Here is a 19,296-nt window from a genome sequence, read left to right as displayed (position 1 = left end):
TAGTTTTGATATTGAGGAAACCAGTGGATTTGAGGGATTTTTGGCAATAGCATTCCCAGCCCTTGGAGGGAAAAAGCCTCAGCCATTGCTCAGTGGCAAACACCTAGTAACTGCATATGGATTCCAGAGAGAGCCATGGCCTCTGACCATTGACTGTTGCTAGGAAAGGGTAATTTACCAAACCACCTCTGTGGGTAAAACAGTCCCCCAACATGTGCAAAAAGTGATGCATGTACAGCCTGTATGTGTACAACTTTACTCAAATTGAGTAGAATAATTCAGGGGGTCAGGCTTAGCATTTGTATATATATCTGGTTCTGAAAAAAAGGTTTACACTCAAACTACTGTTAGATCCTAATCTAAACCCTGAAAACAAAGCAAGAACAACTTCCACTGAATAAATAACTCAGACAAAAAGAATATACTTTGCTTTCTTCTACTTTCACAGGTGTACACAGTGCTCCAGCAGTCACAAAAAAATGACTGTGTGATAGATGCAGAAAATGATCACAAATGGATCTTTCCCAAATGTTTCTCCAGGGTTTAACAGGCAGCTTCTCTTTTAAGTCTGCTTCCCAGACCTTGTCAGTACCTACTTATCCTTGCTAGAATATTCTCTAAGTAAATGGTAAAAAATAGTACCTGTTTTCACCAAGGATAACTTCTTAATACATATTCAAGCTGATATTCAGAGCAATGTAAGCGTTCTGAAGACGCTCTGGCTCGCTTAAATTGCTTGTCCCTGTTTAACTGCCAATATTCAGGGGCACTAAACTGGGTAGTGCCGCTGAACATCGCCTCTGAATGGTCCAAAAAAATTGGACACGCCAGGGGGCGTGTTGGGGAGCAGCCAGGGTTTATGCAGGTGCCAGCGATATTCAGCTAATGCCTGCAGAAGCTTAAGCAGGTGAATTTAGGACAGGTCAAAGGTTGTCCTAAATTCACCTGCTTAAGATTATGCGGGCCCCGGCTAAATATAGGGCCAGTCCTGGACCCACATAAGCTTTTTATTATTATTATTTTTAAATTAAAGCCCCTCCAGCCCCTTACATGTTGTATCCCTTTCCTCTCCCCCTCCCAACCTGTGGCCACAAGCCACTCCCCCTGCAAATGCCACCTCAACCCCTCCACAGCCCATGTAGCCCCCCCCCCCCCCGGGCCTACTTTAATCCCTGGTGGTCAAGTGGTGGTTGTTGGGGCAGGAACAGAGCCCCCTCGCTCCTGCCCCTTGTGGCACCTTTACAAATGGCTGAAGCGGCCTCTCGTGATACTTCATGTAGTACCACAAGCTGCCATGAGAGGTTAGATTCCCCAAGGGGACGGATTAGATTCCAGCGAGGACGGGTTACGTTTCTGTCCCTGTGCAACTCTCTACTCTGTTGCACCTACAACACCACTTGAAACTACTGTGAATTTTCTAAGACGTCAAGGGGAAAATAGCCAATGCAAAATCAAACTGCTCAATTGTGAAAGATGAAAAATTTCCCTACTGGTGCTTAGACCTAAGTGGGCCTCAGGAGCTGTGAAAAAATGAAGGAAACTTAAAAATAGACATGCTGAGGAGAGCTCACTAAACGCGACCTCTCTGCTCTGTGCAAAAAAGAAGACTGCTGGTCTTGCGTACTCATGTTGGGTGGGATGGTACTCTTGCATGAAGGTTTCTTAAAGCTACAGAATGCTGGATAGTGTCCCATACTGGGCTCTGTTGGAGGACATCACCCAAATGTGAAAACAAATGTCCTGCTTGTCCTCGGAGAAAAGTAAATTTTCCAGGCTTATTTTCAAGATGAAACTCTGCTGCCCGTCTCATCTTCCGCCAGGGTCGCTTTACTCATACTACCCCTCTCCTCAAGACCCTTCACTGGCTCCCTATCCGTTTTCGCATCCTGTTCAAACTTCTTCTACTAACCTATAAATGTATTCACTCTGCTGCTCCCCAGTATCTCTCCACACTCGTCCTTCCCTACACCCCTTCCCGTGCACTCCGCTCCATGGATAAATCCTTCTTATCTGTTCCCTTCTCCACTACTGCCAACTCCAGACTTCGCGCCTTCTGTCTCGCTGCACCCTACGCCTGGAATAAACTTCCTGAGCCCCTACGTCTTGCCCCATCCTTGGCCACCTTTAAATCTAGACTGAAAGCCCACCTCTTTAACATTGCGTTTGACTCGTAACCACTTGTAACCACTCGCCTCCACCTACCCTCCTCTCTTCCTTCCCGTTCACATTAATTGATTTGATTTGCTTACTTTATTTATTTTTTGTCTATTAGATTGTAAGCTCTTTGAGCAGGGACTGTCTTTCTTCTATGTTTGTGCAGCGCTGCGTATGCCTTGTAGCGCTATAGAAATGCTAAATAGTAGTAGTAGTAGTACTTTGAAAATCTGTAAACTCACACAGGGAAATGTATACGTGCACTTTTTACACCTTCATGTATTTATAAAATTACTTCTCAAAATAGTGAAGAAAATATCGTGGGTAGTGGTGAATGAAGGCTCATGGTGCTACAGCCCAACAGAACCTGGTTCTGATTAAGCTGGAAGGCAAAGAAGTATGAGAAAACTGCTGGGCCCAAAAATAAAAATGATACCTAAAAAGAATGCTTCCTTTGGCCTTTTTAAAATTTTCTAAGATGTTTTTCTCATTTTCTGTAAGCAGTCATGGTTATGGTAGTCTTCACTGTAACAGGAAACTGTGGGAAAGAAAAGCTTTTCATAAATTGCCTTTGAGGTTTGTTGTCTATGAATGTTGTTATGTAAGAATAGAATGTGCTCTCCACAGAATTACATTTTATAACACCACAGATACCCAATTAAAAATTACAGGATTAAAGTAGAAGATTAAAGAACTGTGAATGCCATGTTAATCTATTGGGATATATGGAAATAAGGGTCAACAAATAAGTTGTAGATGATACGTTTCTGTTGGCCTAGCCTGAGGAAGAGAGGAACATTCTCAAAAGCTAGTCAAACAAACAGAGCTGGTGGTGGGAGGCGGGGATAGTGCTGGGCAGACTTATATGGTCTGTGCCCTGAAAAAGACAGGTACAAATCAAGGTAATGTATACACATATGAGTTTATCTTGTTGGACAGACTGGATGGACCGTGCAGGTCTTTTTCTGCCGTCATCTACTATGTTACTAAGGGGGTCTTTTACTAAGCCGTGGTAATGATTTTAGCTCACAGTAGAAATCAGCTGGCGGTAAATGCTGAGATACCCATTACATTCCTACTGGCGTCTCGGCGTTTGGTGTCAGCTGATTTCTACCGTGAGCTAAAAACGCTACCGTATCTTAGTAAAAGACTCCCTAAGTTACTTCACCATTATCCAGTGTTTATTCATTGACCTGAGAAATATAGGATAACTCTCAAAGTCTGTCAAAGAAACATCGCTAACCCTTACTTCCACATAATATAACATTAGAAATACATCGTAGCTAGATTTCTCATCTGACTTCACGTGATGCATTTCTGCCTAGACAGACTGAGGCTCAAAACTGCTGCAACAGATTCTAATTATCCTTAATATATGGCCAGATTTAGTAAATAGTGCCCACAGTTAGGCGCCGGAAAGAGTCATGCTAAACTAGTATTCTAAAAAGGGTGCTCCGCGCCGTGTCCTTTGTACAATCACACTTAAGAGTGGATTCCTGCACCCAACTTTGGAAATGAGGACTTAAGCCTGCTGAAACCTGGTGTAAAAGTTGGGCGCAGTACCCCAGTATTCTACAACAGTGCACCCAAGTTTTTGCAACACCCCTTACCGCCCATGCTGTTCTCATGGCCACACCTCCTTTTGGGTTACGCATAAGACAATTTAGGCACACAGCATTATAGAATAATGCCTAGGCAGATGCATGCATACGTTCAAATTAGAGCCAACTAATGTGCATAACTGATTAACGGCTTGTTATCTAATTAATTTGGGCACAGATCTCCCATTTTGGGGCACCTAACTTTGGATGACCTATATAGAATCTGGGGGATATTTTTTTTAAATCAGAAAAAATAAATGAAAAGCATGAGCTCACTTTGTTAGAACTTTTGCCTGGTCTGGTGCTGGTTTCTCCACATCCTGTCCATGAAGAATTAACTCTGCTATTTTATGGAGCTGTTCAATGCAACGAGCTGTTACTTCAGCCAGACTTCTGATAGACAGCATGTACATCTCCTGAAAAAAAGAGTGTCGGTTATCAGCCACTTTGAGAACAATGCTATAAAAGACATGCGTATTGCCATGTGCCAATATGCAGGTATTTCATTAGAATAATGACACATATGCACGTACGTGTGCACATACACGCGTGTATGTCAAATTCCTATCCAAGTCCTATTCTGTACATATGAACATATCTTACATAGGGTGTATTTTACAGGCACACAAGGGCAGGACTCTCACGAATAACTTACAAGTTACACACATATCATCAGAACTTAGGCACACACATTTGTGTGCCAGCTCCGTAGCTGCTTTGCTTGCACCTACTGTATTTTTCGGACTATAAGACGCACTTTTTTCCTCCCAAATTTGGGAGGAAAATGGGGGGTGCGTCTTATAGTCCGAATGTAGCCTTCCTCCCTCCGTTACAGGCACCTCCCTCCCTCTGTTACAGGCTCCCTCCCTCCCTCCGTTACAGGCTCCCTCCCTCCCTCCGTTGGAATTTTAAAACTCCTCACCTCGTCGATGTGACTCGCGGTAGCAGCAGCACTTCAGCGTGCACGTCGCTTTTCACTCAGCCTTCTCTCTCTCAGCTCTCTGGCCCCGCCCTTGTGGGCTGGCTGAGTGAAGAGCGACGTGCACGCTGAAGCGCTGCTGCTACCGCGAGTCACACAGACGAGGTGGGGTGTTTTAAAATTCCAATGGAGGGAGGGAGGGAGCCTGTAATGGAGGGAGGGAGGGAGATGCCTGTAACGGAGGGAGGGTGCCTGGAACAGGGAGGGGGGCCTGTAACTATTTTTCGGACTATGTTTAATAATTTTTATTGATGACATCGCACAAACAGGAGATAATACAATCTTCTAATCTCAGTACAATGTGTATATCATTAACCACCTTGAATCAGGTCTACACTTGTCTATGCATCATCACATTTAACATTTTCCAGAACTACCCATCCCCTTCCCTCCCTAACTTATTAGCAAAATATAATGTCTTTCCGTAGAAGTACATCTTGACCTTGAAATTTGCACAAGCAATAAATCGTATTTCCCATATGACAGTCCCCCCCTACCCCCTCCCCTTCCCCTTGTGAGCTGCTTAGATGTTCAGGATATAGCTGCGACCTCTGGAAGGCAAGGTCAGCCACAACGGTTCCCATTGTATGCGAAATTTCTCACCCACTTCAGTATCCAGGGAGTGGACACCGCATCTCTCAAGTTTCATCTGATAAAGTAACTGTGTTCTCCAGTAGACCAATGGAGGCTTCGAGTCGGACAGCCAAAACTTCAAAATGGTGGAGATCCCATATAATGTTGCCAAACACACAAAGCGCTTGAACCCCTGAGGTGGCAATCCCGAAAATTTATATTTATAAAACAAAAGGAGGGGATCGCAGACCACGGTGCACCCCCACATTTGTTGTAATGTTTGAGTGATCTCACCCCAGAATTCCATTACTAAGGGGCACAACCAAAACATATGACCTATACTGGCCTCCCCTCTACCACACCTAGGACAGGTCCCATCACAGGACTCTATCATACGTGCAGCCCTCTTAGGAGGTATATATGTTCTTAATAAAAATCTGTATAGTCTCTCGCACTGTATGACTGACACTTGCAACCCATATAGTTTTTTTATAAAATCCTTGCATATGTCGGTCGTGATTGCAGCTTCCAAATCTGTTGACCAATCTTGGGCCAAGCGCACATAGTCTATTTCAGAGGTGGAATCCTTTAGTTGCTGGTGATGGAACTTGAGGGGAACTGATAACTGGGCACCCAGTGAGTATGTCTCCTTCAGAGTGTCTATTACATCCTCTGTTAGGTCAGTCCACGTCAGGGATGCTATGTAATGTTTCAACTGAAGATGTTCAAAGTAATTACCCCCCTGTATACCAAATTCCTCCACCAGTGTCTGAAGGGTTTTTATTTTCCCCTCTTCATCAACTACATGTGACAAATAAAGGATACCTCGCGTTGCCCATTGTCTGAAGACGCTATTGCCCTGTCCCGGTGGAAAGTCTGGATTATTCATAATAGGCAGTAGAGGAGTGGTTTTTGCCGTAAAGTAATGTTTCCTACATACCCACCGCCATGTATTTCTAAGGGATTGCAACAGGGGGTGCTTCTGAAACGCTCGTGTAGGTAGTCGGTTGCCTGAGTGTAATAAATAACTGAAATGTATCTCTGGAAAGATAGAAGTCTCAACTTCAGTGACAGAGAACTCTTGGGTACCCCGATACCAATCATTAATATGGCGCATCGCACTGGCAATTGCTAAATTCCGCACGCTCATGAGTCCCATCCTCCCTTGCTCCCTCGGGGTTGTGATCACTGTCATCGGCAATCTGGGGCGTTTCCCTTTCCACAATAACCCCTGAATCTGCCTATCTAGGGCTTTTTCATCCTTTCCTTTCAAATACAGGGGTAACTGCTGAAAAAGATAGAGCCATCTCGGGGCTAGAAGCATATTAAAGAGAGCAATACGCCCCCATAGAGATAATGGCAAGGTCTGCCACAGGGATAATCTGTGTTTCGTACTTTCCATCAGTGGACCTACATTAATTCTGTACAGGGAGGACATATCCCGTGGGATCATTATTCCTAAATACTTTAAAGCCTGATCTGCCCATTGCAGCGGGAAGGCTCCCTGCCACCTCTCACGTACAACGTCATCCACTGCTAAGGCACAAGACTTCTGTAGGTTTAAAGAAAAACCTGATAGCTCACCATACTCTTTCAGAATTTCTAGGGCTCTTTGCAGTGAGGGCCGGGGGTCACGCAAAACCAAAAGGATATCATCTGCATACGCTAAGGTTTTGACCTCCTCACCTCTCATCTGTACTCCTTTAATCTCCCCCGATCCATTCAAGAGCCGTATCAGGGGCTCCAATGATAGATCAAATAGGAACGGGGACAAAGGACACCCCTGCCTCGTTCCTCTCTTGACGGGGAACCACTCCGATCGATTTCCATTTGCTATGATCTGTGCCCCCAATCCTGCATAAAGCACCCTAATAATCTGCATGGCCTCTCCCGGGAGTCCCACCCATTCCAGTAATTGTAGCAAATATCCCCAATTGACATGATCAAATGCCTTAGAGGCGTCTAGACTCACTAGCATAAGGGGGTCATTGTTGCTTTTACAACGTGCCATGGCAAGGAGGATCTTTCGAATGTGTGAAACCGAATGGCGCTTGGGTACGAATCCCACTTGTGCAGGGCCTACTAAAGCTGGAATATGTTCTGCCAATCTGTTGGCCAGAATCTTGGCAAGTAGTTTAATATCTACATTGATGAGCGATATTGGGCGGTAGGAATCAGGATCAGATGCCACTTTCCCAGGCTTTAGTAGCAACGTGATTAGGGCCGTATTTTCATGTTTCGGGAACTCCCCCCTCTCTGTCACTTCCTGAAAATAATCTAACAAAGTCGGGATGAGAGGCAATTGTAATGCTTTATAAAACTCTCCAGAAAAACCGTCAATCCCTGGCGCCGAATTATGTTTCAACCCACCGATAGCCCTCTGTAGTTCTCTCGATTGTATCGGTTGAGCTAATTGCTCCCGAGCTTCTGGTGTTAACTTCGGCATCCCTGCCCTAATTAAGAGTGCCTCTACTGCTTGTTGTGGGGGCGAACCAGTTGAATTATATATGTCCCGAAAATGTGCCTGTACAATTTGCAAAATGTCAGTTGTTCTATTCCTCAGCTGTCACGACTATGGCCGTGACTACCCTCATACTTACCCTGTTTCAGGGAGTCAGTGGCTGTGCTGGCTTCTGCTTGTCTCTGTCTCTGTCTCTGTCTTAGTTTCTCTCTGGCTCTGTGTGCTGATTGCCCTACTGAACCTCACCTGTGTGGGCTATGCCTCTTCCAAGATGGCTGCCGCCTCTTCGTCTCTGCCAGTATCCAAGATGGCTCCCGCTGTTACTTTCTATGGGATGCCTGCTCTGAGTGTCAAGCCTCTGTTTGGTTGCAAGGTGATTGCTGCACCTGTGGCTCTGGTGTTGATGGGCTTTATTAGTCACCTGAAGACTACACTCCTGGCCTTTGCATTGCCATTTCCTCTGCAGTGCCTTAGGTCCCGAGGTTAGTGTGCTGTTAGCACCGTTTGCTTTCCTTGTCTATTGTTCTGTGGGCTTCCAGCCCTTCTGTGTTATTTGCTCTGTGGGTCTCCTACCCTTCTGTGGGTTTTCAGCCCTTCTGTGTTTATCGCTTGTGGGTTTCCAGCCCTTCTGTGTTTATAGCTCTGCAGGGTTTCTGCCCTTCTGTGTTTATTGCTCTTTGGGTTTCCTACCCTTCTGTGTCTAGCTCTGCTAGTTCTCTGTGTTTGTTTCCTGTGTATGACTTGTTAGCTTGGGCACAGCTTTGTTGTTAGCTGGTGTATAGCTTTACTAAGTCTTCCTAGTTTGCTCTATGTATGTCTCCAGTGTATGACTTGTTAGCTTGGGCACAGCTTTGTTGTTAGCTGGTGTATAGCTTTACTAAGTCTCCTGAGTTTGTTCTGTGTATGTTTCCAGGGCATGACTTGTTAGCTTGGGCACAGCTTTGTTGTTAGCTGGTGTGTAGCTTTACGAAGTCTTCTGAGTTTGCTCTGTGTCTGTTTCCAGTGTTTGACTTGTTAGCTTGGGCACAGCTTTATTGTTAGCTGGTGTATAGCTTTTCTAAGTCTCCTGAGTTTTTGCTCTGTGTATGTACCTGTGTATGACTGGTTGCCTGGGTATAGCGTTCCTATTAGCCTGGGTACAGTCTACTAGTCATTGTGTTGATTCCTGCTGACTGCCAGAACCCGGACAGTTCCTGCTTGTCTGCCTTGCCTTCGCCTAGGTGCCAGGGGCACCCCTGGACCTTCCTTCCTGTTGTTCCTGTAAGTCCTACCGGCTGCCAGAACCTGAGGGCTCAACCCGAGGGGGAGGCAGTCAAGTGTAGGTGAAGCCGAGGTCCAGGGTGTTCCAGTTCCGTTCCAGTGTGTTCCAGTCCAGCGGGTTTCACTCCTGTATGTTCCTGTCCAGTGGGGCCACTCCAGTGTGTCCAGTCCAGCGGGCCCCACTCCAGTGCGCACCTGTCCGGTGCGTTCCAGTTCCGAGTGTTCCGGTGTAGAAATCCAGTCCGGAGTTCCGGTCCAGTTTTGTCTCCTCTCTACCTGGAGGGTGATTTTGCCTTAAAGGACTCACAAACCCCGCGCTCCCGGGGAAGAAGCCTGAAGGTATGCAAAGGACCTCGAGAGCGCGTCCCGCATGGGCGGGCACGCGGCAGAATGCAAAGGCCATGAGTCCGGCAAGATCAGCCGTCCAGGTTGGCTACCTGTCCACAGCTTCGTTCCCTGTGGACAATCCAGGGTCCAGCACCAGTGCAGTTCCTGATTATGGTGTGGATTTCTACAACCCAATTTTTTCTCTGAACCCTGTTTTGACGCTCCATGATTACCGGGAAATACTTTTGTCTGATCCTGCCCTGAAGGATACTCCTGAAGCAGCAGCTGAAAGAAAGCGTCTCTGGTGGCGTCTGGTCCGCCATAGCCCAGTTTCTGACATGAATCCTGCTATCTCGCTCTGGGATTACCGCCTCAGACTTCTGGAGGAGCCAGCTCTGCGGGATACTCCGGAGGCTGAGGCCGAAAGAAGACGCCGGGGAATTCCTCCGCTCAGGCCCCCTCAGCAGAGCAGCCTGCGGTACCATAGCGGGTTAGTTCCTATTCAGGATTACAGTCCACCAGCGCTGAGTCCAGTCCGAGGAGGGTTTCAAGCAGAGCCTTCGAATCCTGTTCGAGTGAAGCCGCCAGCTAAGCTTCTGAGTTCAGCCCGAGGGACGGTTCTTTGCAGGTCCATGAGGTCCGGCCAAGTGAGACGGCGTACCAAGCCTCTGATTCCAGTCCAAGAAGGGCCGACACCTAGGTCCCTGAATCCAGTCCAGGGGGTGCTTCATACTGAGCCTCCGATTCCCGTTCAGGTAGCGCTCCCAGTCAAGCCTCTGAGTCCAGTCCGAGGGACGCTGCAAATTGAACCTCCGATTCCTGTTCGAGTGGCACAGCTGACCGAGCCTCCTGTCCTCCTTCAAGTGGCAAGCCCTTTGAAACCCCTGAGTCCAGTCCGAGGGATGCTTCTGACGGAGCCTCAGATTCCTATGCAAGTGGCGCTCCAGGTCGAGCCTCCAGTCCTCGTTCAAGTGGCACGCCCTTTGAAGTCTCCGAGTCCAGTCCGAGGGAAGCCTTCGATGGAGTCTCCAAGGCCTATGCAAGTGGCACTCCGGGTCAAGTCTCCAGTTCTTGTCCAAGTGACCCGTCCAGTCCAGCCACTGAGTCCAGTGCGAGGGGGGCTTCTAATCAAGCCTCCGGTGCCAGTCCACAGGGTGGTTCAGGTGGCACCTCCGCTTCCAGTCTGGAGGGTACCTCCAATCAAGCTCCGAAGGCCAGTTCGAGTGGCGCTTCCGCTCGAGCCTCCGATCCCTGTCCAAAGGGTGTGTTCTGTCAAGCCTCAGTTAAAGTCCAGTTCGCGGGGCGCTCCCAGCCAAGCTCCTGAGTCCAGTTTGAGGGGCCCTGCCAGTCAAGCTTCTGATACCAGTCCGGGTCCCGGTCCCGGTTCAGCTCCTGTCCAGAGTTCCCGCTCCAGTCAAGACTCTGATTGTAGTCCGGGTCCCAGTCCCGGTTCAGCTCCTGTTCAGTCCGAAGCAATAGCTGAGAGAAGATGTGTTCAACGGCTTGGGGCCCGGAGAAACCCATTTTCTGCATTTCAGCCTGCTAGCATGCTCTGGGGATCCCAGGGCCGTCTCCTCTTGAACCCTGCTCGGCAGACGCTGCCTGAAGCTAATGTTAGAGAGACGTCCCAGTCCGGCCAGAGGGGGGCGCCCAGCCTTGCAGCTGAATCTCCTCCGAGTTCCAGTTCCAGCCAAGGTGCTGAGCCTGCTCCGAGTTCCAGTTCCAGCCAAGATGCTGCACCTGCTCCAAGTTCCGGTTCCAGCCAAGATGCTGAGCCTGCTCCGAGTTCCAGTTCCAGCCAAGATGCTGCACCTGCTCCAAGTTCCAGTTCCAGCCAAGATGCTGAGCCTGCTCCGAGTTCCAGTTCCAGCCAAGATGCTGAGCCTGCTCCGAGTTCCAGTTCCAGCCAAGATGCTGAGCCTGCTCCGAGTTCCAGTTCCAGCCAAGATGCTGAGCCTGCTCCGAGTTCCAGTTCCAGCCAAGATGCTACACCTGCTCCAAGTTCCAGTTCCAGCCAAGATGCTGAGCCTGCTCCAAGTTCCAGTTCCAGCCAAGATGCGGAGCCTGCTCCGAGTTCCAGTTCCAGCCAAGATGCTGCATCACAGACTCTAAGCCGGCATAGTAGTTGCCCAAAAAGACTTCCTGGTTTCAAGGGCCACTCCTCTTTTCAAGTTCCAGTTGTGCTTGCTACTGCCAGTCCAGTGATTCATGTTGGTGTGTTGAAGCCCATCAGGAGGTTTCACCACACTTACCCTTGGACACCGGAATCCCCTGTGGGGACCGGGAGGGGGGTCTTGAGGGGGAGGTACTGTCACGACTATGGCCGTGACTACCCTCATACTTACCCTGTTTCAGGGAGTCAGTGGCTGTGCTGGCTTCTGCTTGTCTCTGTCTCTGTCTCTGTCTTAGTTTCTCTCTGGCTCTGTGTGCTGATTGCCCTACTGAACCTCACCTGTGTGGGCTATGCCTCTTCCAAGATGGCTGCCGCCTCTTCGTCTCTGCCAGTATCCAAGATGGCTCCCGCTGTTACTTTCTATGGGATGCCTGCTCTGAGTGTCAAGCCTCTGTTTGGTTGCAAGGTGATTGCTGCACCTGTGGCTCTGGTGTTGATGGGCTTTATTAGTCACCTGAAGACTACACTCCTGGCCTTTGCATTGCCATTTCCTCTGCAGTGCCTTAGGTCCCGAGGTTAGTGTGCTGTTAGCACCGTTTGCTTTCCTTGTCTATTGTTCTGTGGGCTTCCAGCCCTTCTGTGTTATTTGCTCTGTGGGTCTCCTACCCTTCTGTGGGTTTTCAGCCCTTCTGTGTTTATCGCTTGTGGGTTTCCAGCCCTTCTGTGTTTATAGCTCTGCAGGGTTTCTGCCCTTCTGTGTTTATTGCTCTTTGGGTTTCCTACCCTTCTGTGTCTAGCTCTGCTAGTTCTCTGTGTTTGTTTCCTGTGTATGACTTGTTAGCTTGGGCACAGCTTTGTTGTTAGCTGGTGTATAGCTTTACTAAGTCTTCTGAGTTTGCTCTGTGTATGTCTCCAGTGTATGACTTGTTAGCTTGGGCACAGCTTTGTTGTTAGCTGGTGTATAGCTTTACTAAGTCTCCTGAGTTTGTTCTGTGTATGTTTCCAGGGCATGACTTGTTAGCTTGGGCACAGCTTTGTTGTTAGCTGGTGTGTAGCTTTACGAAGTCTTCTGAGTTTGCTCTGTGTCTGTTTCCAGTGTTTGACTTGTTAGCTTGGGCACAGCTTTATTGTTAGCTGGTGTATAGCTTTTCTAAGTCTCCTGAGTTTTTGCTCTGTGTATGTTCCTGTGTATGTCTGGTTGCCTGGGTATAGCTTTCCTACTAGCTTGTACAGTTGACTATGTCTTCTTGTGTTTAGCCTGCTGGGTTTCCGTGTGTGTTTCTTTTGCTTCTGGAGCTTCTGCCCTTGTTCTACCTGTTGCCAGTTCTCCTTGATACTGAGGCTCCAGCCGTAGTCTTGTTCCTTGTCCTGACCATTGCTTGGAATCTGCCTGCTGCCGGAACACGGACTTTCTCTGCCTTGCCTTCGCCTAGGTGCCAGGGGGCACCCCTGGACCTTCCTTCCTGTTGTTCCTGTAAGTCCTACCGGCTGCCAGAACCTGAGGGCTCAACCCGAGGGGGAGGCAGTCAAGTGTAGGTGAAGCCTAGGTCCAGGATGTTCCAGTTCCGTTCCAGTGTGTTCCAGTCCAGCGGGTTTCACTCCTGTATGTTCCTGTCCAGTGGGGCCACTCCAGTGTGTCCAGTCCAGCGGGCCCCACTCCAGTGCGCACCTGTCCGGTGCGTTCCAGTTCCGAGTGTTCCGGTGTAGAACTCCAGTCCGGAGTTCCGGTCCAGTTTTGTCTCCTCTCTACCTGGAGGGTGATTTTGCCTTAAAGGACTCACAAACCCCGCGCTCCCGGGGAAGAAGCCGGAAGGTATGCAAAGGACCTCGAGAGCGCGTCCCGCATGGGCGGGCACGCGACATCAGCTCTCCCTCTTTATTCCTCAGGGCCGTGATGGTACGGTTCCCCGCCCATGGCCGGACTAACTTTGCCAACACACTCCCTTGCCTATTGCCGTGTTTATGTAATCTGTACTTTTGATATATTATGCCTCTTTGGGTCTGCTCGTGTATTAGCGAATTTAAGGTGGCCTGTAGAGCCTCGTAATTGTCTCTGTTAACTTGAGTCGGGGAATTTAAGTATGTGCGCCTTGCCCCCCCCAGCCGATCTGTATTTTTCGGACTATAAGATGCACTTTTTTTTTTCCTCCAAATTTGGGAGGAAAACCTAGGTGTGTCTTATGGTCCGGTGCGTCTTATAGTCCGAACAATATGGTAACTTATAGGTAAATATTTTTATTGTTACGATCGTACACCTGTCTTTTAGATTGTAAGCTCTTTGAGCAGGGACTGTCCTTCCATGTTAAATTGTACAGCGCTGCGTAACCCTGGTAGTGCTTTAGAAATGTTAAATAGTAGTAGTACTAGTATTCTATAAAAGAAAGTAGGTGCCTACATTCCTTAAAAGAACAGATTCCTACTAGGCATCCAGTTACAGAATTACCCTCTTTCCTTCAAAGAAACACACAGTACTACCTGTTAGATACAGTATCTACTGCTCCTCTAGGGCATCATATATATAACCTTCTGGGTAACCTTGCATTTGATCTGTGGATCTACTGGAATCGGTTCTATATTAGGTAACAGCTGGTCTTGAACATCTGGATTTCAGGGCTTAACCTCATAAGAACATAAGAAAAGCGATGCTGGGTCAAACCAAGGTCCATCAAATTCAGCATTCAGTCCTCTCTAAAGTAGTTCCCCTCCCAAGTCTACCTGCTAATAATTTTTTAATGGAGTTTTCTTCCAGGAACATGTCCAAACCTCTTCTGAATCCTACTCTGTTGGTCACCTTGACAATATTGTCCAGAAATGGATTCCACAGCTTATGTTGCATGAAAAAAAAAAGTATATTTGTATTCTCATAGTAAGTTGTAAGCTTGCAATTTGTAATTAAAAAAAAATACTCAAGTTATAAAATATGATTTATTTTCAATCTGCTGGTTGTTAAGTTTCATGGAGTGTCCTCTTGTTTCAGTTTTTGACAAGCTAAACAGCCATTCTCCTAACCATTCCACTCCACTCTTGATCTATCATATCCCTTCTTAGTCGTCTTTCCTCAAGCTGAAGAACCCTAACCCGTTAGCCTCTCTTCATAAAGAAGGTGTTCCAACACTTTTATCATTTTTTTCTCCTTCCTCTGAACCTTTTCTAGTTGTGCTATATCCTTTTTAAGATGGGATGACCAGAACTGCACACAATACTCAAGGTGTGGTTGCATCAGGAATCTATACAGAGAGGCATAATGAGATTTTCAATTTGGTTTTCCAACCTTTTTTTAATATTCTATTTGGTTTTTAGCAGCTGCAGGCACACTGCAGACTTCTATTGTGTGTCCCTTGCATGGCAAGACAGATTATGATGTGCTGGAGAGGGCTTCAATGGCAATTCCAGTAGCTGGGACCTAAGGACAGCGGGGGCAGACTTCTACGGTCTGTGTTCTGAAAATGGCAAAGAAAGATCACGTATACATATGGGTTAATCATGAATTTACTCCCACCACCAGATAATTTATGAATATGTTAAACAGCACAAGTTATAGAACTCCATTAGTGCACTGGGGCATTCCACTGGTGAACTATTTCGGCTTTGTTGGATGCTTTTCTGAGACTGCATGCGGCGTAATCGAAAGCCGATTTTGGGCGTCCTCAATTGCTTTCCATCGCGGGAACAACCAAAGTTCAGGGGGGCGTGTCAGAAACATAGCGAAGGCGGGACTAGGGTGTGCCTAACACATGGGCGTCCTCGACCGATAACGGAAAAAAGAAGGGCATCCCTGACGAGCACTTGGGCGACTTTACTTGGTCCATTTTTTGTTACGACCAAGCCTCAAAAAGGTGCCCAAAATGACCAGATGACCACCGGAGGGAATTGGGGATGACCTCCCCTTACTCCCCCAGTGGTCACCAACCCCCTCCCACCCTAAAGAAAAAAAAAAAACTTTTTAAATATTTTTTGCCAGCCTCTATGCCGGCCTCAAATGTCATACCTAGCTCCATGACAGCAGTATGCAGGTCCCTGGAGCAGTTTTGGTGAGTGCAGTGCACTTCTGGCAGGCAGACCCAGCCCCCCCCCCCACCTGTTACACTTGTGGTGGTAAATGTGAGCCCTTCAAAACCCACCATAAACCCACTGTACCCACATGTAGGTGCCCCCCTTCACCCCTTAGGGCTATGGTAGTGGTGTACACTTGTGGGGAGTGGGTTTTGTGGGGAGGGTTGGGGGGCTCAGCACACAAAGTAAGGGAGCTATGCACCTGGGAGTAATTTCTGAAGTCCACTGCAGTGCCCCCTAGGGTGCCCGGTTGGTGTCCTGGCATGTGAGGGGTACCAGTGCACTATGAATGCTGGCCTCTCCCACGACCAAAGGGTTTGGATTTGGTCATTTCTGAGATGGACATCCTCGGTTTCCATTATGGCAGAGAATCAGGTACGACCATCTCTAAGGTCGACCTAAATTTCGCGATTTGGGCGTCCCCGACCGTATTATCGAAACAAAAGATGGACGCCCATCTTGTTTCGATAATACGGGTTTCCCCACCCCTTCGCCAGGATGTTCTGCGAGGACATCCTCAGTAAAACTTGGGCGCCCCCTTCGATTATGCCCCTCTAAATATGCCAGAAATATGAGAATCCACAAAAGCATGAAGACAAAGAGGGATGAATTTTCAGCAATGGAAGCAAATGGCACTTATGTTTCAACTTTTTTTATTGTATTATCGTAATAACAGACCATTATACAACACCAAAATGAGTATATATACATCGCAGTCAACTAAATATATCATCAACAATATTTTTTGTAATAATTTCCCCCCCCCATATTCTCCTTTCTCCCCTCCCTCCCTTCCCCATTCCTCCCCTCCAACAAGCTGATATATTATTGTGATATTATTGACAAAAGAAAAGGAGTAACATCATTTACATAATAAAGTATAATAGTATCAACCTCCAATGTCTTATGTGTTTTCATTTATTATCCTCCAGTTTCGGCTATATATTATAACCAATATCACATCTTGATCATAAGATCCCCCTCCTCCCCTATTTACCTATAAATGAGTCTTCTGTTATCACAATTGACACCCAAAAATATTACAGAGTGTTAAGAATTCGACTTCTCCCTGTATGAGTCATCCCATCCAGATAACACCCCCAGATTTTTAGAAAGCGCTCTTTACGCTTGTATGTCCCTTTTGCCTCTGCAAATGGCACTTAATTAATATGTATACTTCATGCCACAGGTGCATTTTAGATAGAAAATAGAAACTGGAATTTATATATCCAGGTTGTGGCATATACAAAATTCTGGTAGCATTTTAGAAAAAGATCTGTCAACGCAGAGCCTTTTCTAAAATACGTAAAGGTGTGCATTTGTATTTTGCCTGGAAGCATCCATTTTACAAAGGTACAGCTTGAAAAACTGAACAAAGGAACTCAGCAATTTACACAGTAAGTTACACACACACATTGGTACTTCATAACTTACGTGTGATACAGCAACTTGTAGATGTAAGTTACATCTGTGTGCCTGCTATTTTGCAAATCTATGCGCATACATGCTGCAAATTAATAACAGAGGCTGCAATACTTAGTTTCATTTTGGAGGGCGAAATAACAGAGATTAAGAGGAAGAACTCGCTTAGACCTATGTTTACTAAGCAGCGCTATGGGCGCATTAGTGTTTTTAACGCGCATAAATGGTTAAACGCTAATGCGCCCATAGAAATGTATAGACACATTAGTGTTTAATGTGCCTTAAATTTACAGGCGCGTTAAAAACGCTAACGCACCCTAGTAAACACACCCCTTAATCTCTCCTGTAAAGGGCTGGCTCAAATGAACACTTTTTACAAACTTACAGGTACAAGGGGGAACTCCCTTTCTGAAATGGGGAATACATGGGTAGATTTACCTATGTAGTATGACAGAAAACACTCCAGCAGGGTGTAATGCCGAACGATAAGGTTGTCCATTGCACAATCGCTAAACAGTGTGGTAGTCCATTGATATAAAGGAGAGATAGATAGATGCGGGTTTGGATTTCTGGATTAGCAGTTTGGCATTCATTTGAAGTGTAAGTTTATATCGACAGACAACCAAATTGTTTGGTGATTACGCAATATCTATTCGTTTGGCATTACCACCATGACTGAGTGTTTTCTCTCATACTACATAGGTTTGAGGATCCATTGAACCTATAGGCGACATTGTGACACACTACAGAATACAGAATCCTGATTCAGGCCAAAAGGCCGAAACACGGCCCATGTCGAGTCTAGTTTGATCTACAATAAAGAAATTTGTGGCACTTAGTGTGGTTTGTGTCACCTCTGTTGTTTTTTTGTTGTTCTGACCTGAGAGCTGTGGAAGTTTGTTCTTCTGTTTTTTTCTTCTAGATTTTAATCTGCTTAAGTCCCACCCAAATCACAACCCCTGCAAGCTACACGTGTAAATACCAGCTTTCTAAAATTGGGTTTTCCACATGTATGATACACACATGTAAATACCAATACTTACACCTGTAAATTGTGGATAGGGCTTCTAAAATAAGGGCCACAGTCAGTGGTAATAAATAGTTAGGAGACTTGGACTCAAATATCTGGGCAGCAGATGAATATCACTGTAACTGGATAATTCTGCCACTCCACTCTTTCACTATACAGATCGTGTTTGGCTGGTTAAAGGGATTTTTGGTACAACACTATCCCCCAAATTCTATATATGGCGCCTTAAGTTGTGCACACTAATTTGGCCGGGTGGCCAAATTGCATACACAACTTAGTTGATTAACAAGCCAATCAGCCCGATAATTGGATATTAACAAGCAATTAGCGCACTAATTAGTTTTAATTAGAATTCATGCACACAACTTTCTAGATGTATTCTATAATGCAGGGCATGTAAATTCTACTACTACTTATTTCTATAGCGCTACAAGGCATACGCAGCGCTGTACACCATACACAAAAAGACAGTCCCTGCTCAAATTCTAATGCGCACAGTCAAAAAAGGGGTGTGACCATGGGCGTGGAATGGGCAGGTTGTGGGCATTTCAAAAAACTATGAACACTATTATAGAATAGTGATCTATGTCTTACTTAGGTGCAGGTATTTAGGCCTGGTTTTAGTTGGCCAAAATGGATGCGCCTAAATTTTAGGCGCAAGAACAGCACATGAGCATATTCTATAAAGTACGTCTAACTTTAGGAGTACTTTATAGAATTACACTAATAGTGTAGTTTTACGGTGCAGAGTTTTAAGGCGCCATATATATAGAATTTCCCCCTATTTGTATAGGGGGTAATTTTACTGTTTTGCAGGCATTTTCTAAAACTACCCCAGTGACAAGACTCGTTTGTATGTGTATTCTGGGGTGGAGTCAGGGTGAAGTGCGGGTGGAGCTGTGATTTATGCATGTATTTTATAAAATATGTGTGTATGTGGAGCATTTACACCTGTTTCCACACTAGGCGGAAATACCAGTGGCTCCAATCTGGCTGCAACTTCTGCCAGTTTACCCTAGTATTTTATAAAGGTAAAGAGGCGCCTACCAGGGCCAGAGGGGGCAAGACTCCCCTGGGCTTGGCCTTCAAAGGGGGCCCAGCGCTGGGGTCTGTCGCTCTCCTGCTCCTGACAGGACCCAGGTGATCACGTCCTGATGGAAGCAGAAGACAGAAAACTCTGGAACCGGGCCCCCCCCTTAGAGGCTGGGGAGGAGCAAACACAGGGCTTCAGGGTCTCTGGTTTAGCTGACAGGGATCTCCAAGCCCCACCAGCAGAAGCCTTCCTCCAGAGCTGTTCTCCACCACATTGCCTAACTTGTGGCT

At 46.6% G+C, this 19,296-nt stretch overlaps 1 protein-coding gene across 1 annotated transcript in view; it reads right to left on the bottom strand.

Moving 5' to 3' along the window:
* LOC115461476 (protein NOXP20-like) overlaps positions 1–19,296 on the bottom strand; it is a 127,053-nt gene that overhangs the window by 10,909 nt on the left and 96,848 nt on the right. The window contains exon 11 of the mRNA XM_030191297.1: positions 4,032–4,171. Coding sequence (XP_030047157.1) covers positions 4,032–4,171 — 140 coding nt within the window. The remainder of the gene's footprint in view (positions 1–4,031; positions 4,172–19,296) is intronic.

This window comes from Microcaecilia unicolor, chromosome 2 (assembly GCF_901765095.1).
Source record: "Microcaecilia unicolor chromosome 2, aMicUni1.1, whole genome shotgun sequence".
Lineage (NCBI taxonomy): Eukaryota > Metazoa > Chordata > Amphibia > Gymnophiona > Siphonopidae > Microcaecilia > Microcaecilia unicolor.
The sequence above is the reverse complement of the archived record's forward strand: the minus strand, read 5'-3'. Positions and strand labels throughout refer to the sequence as shown.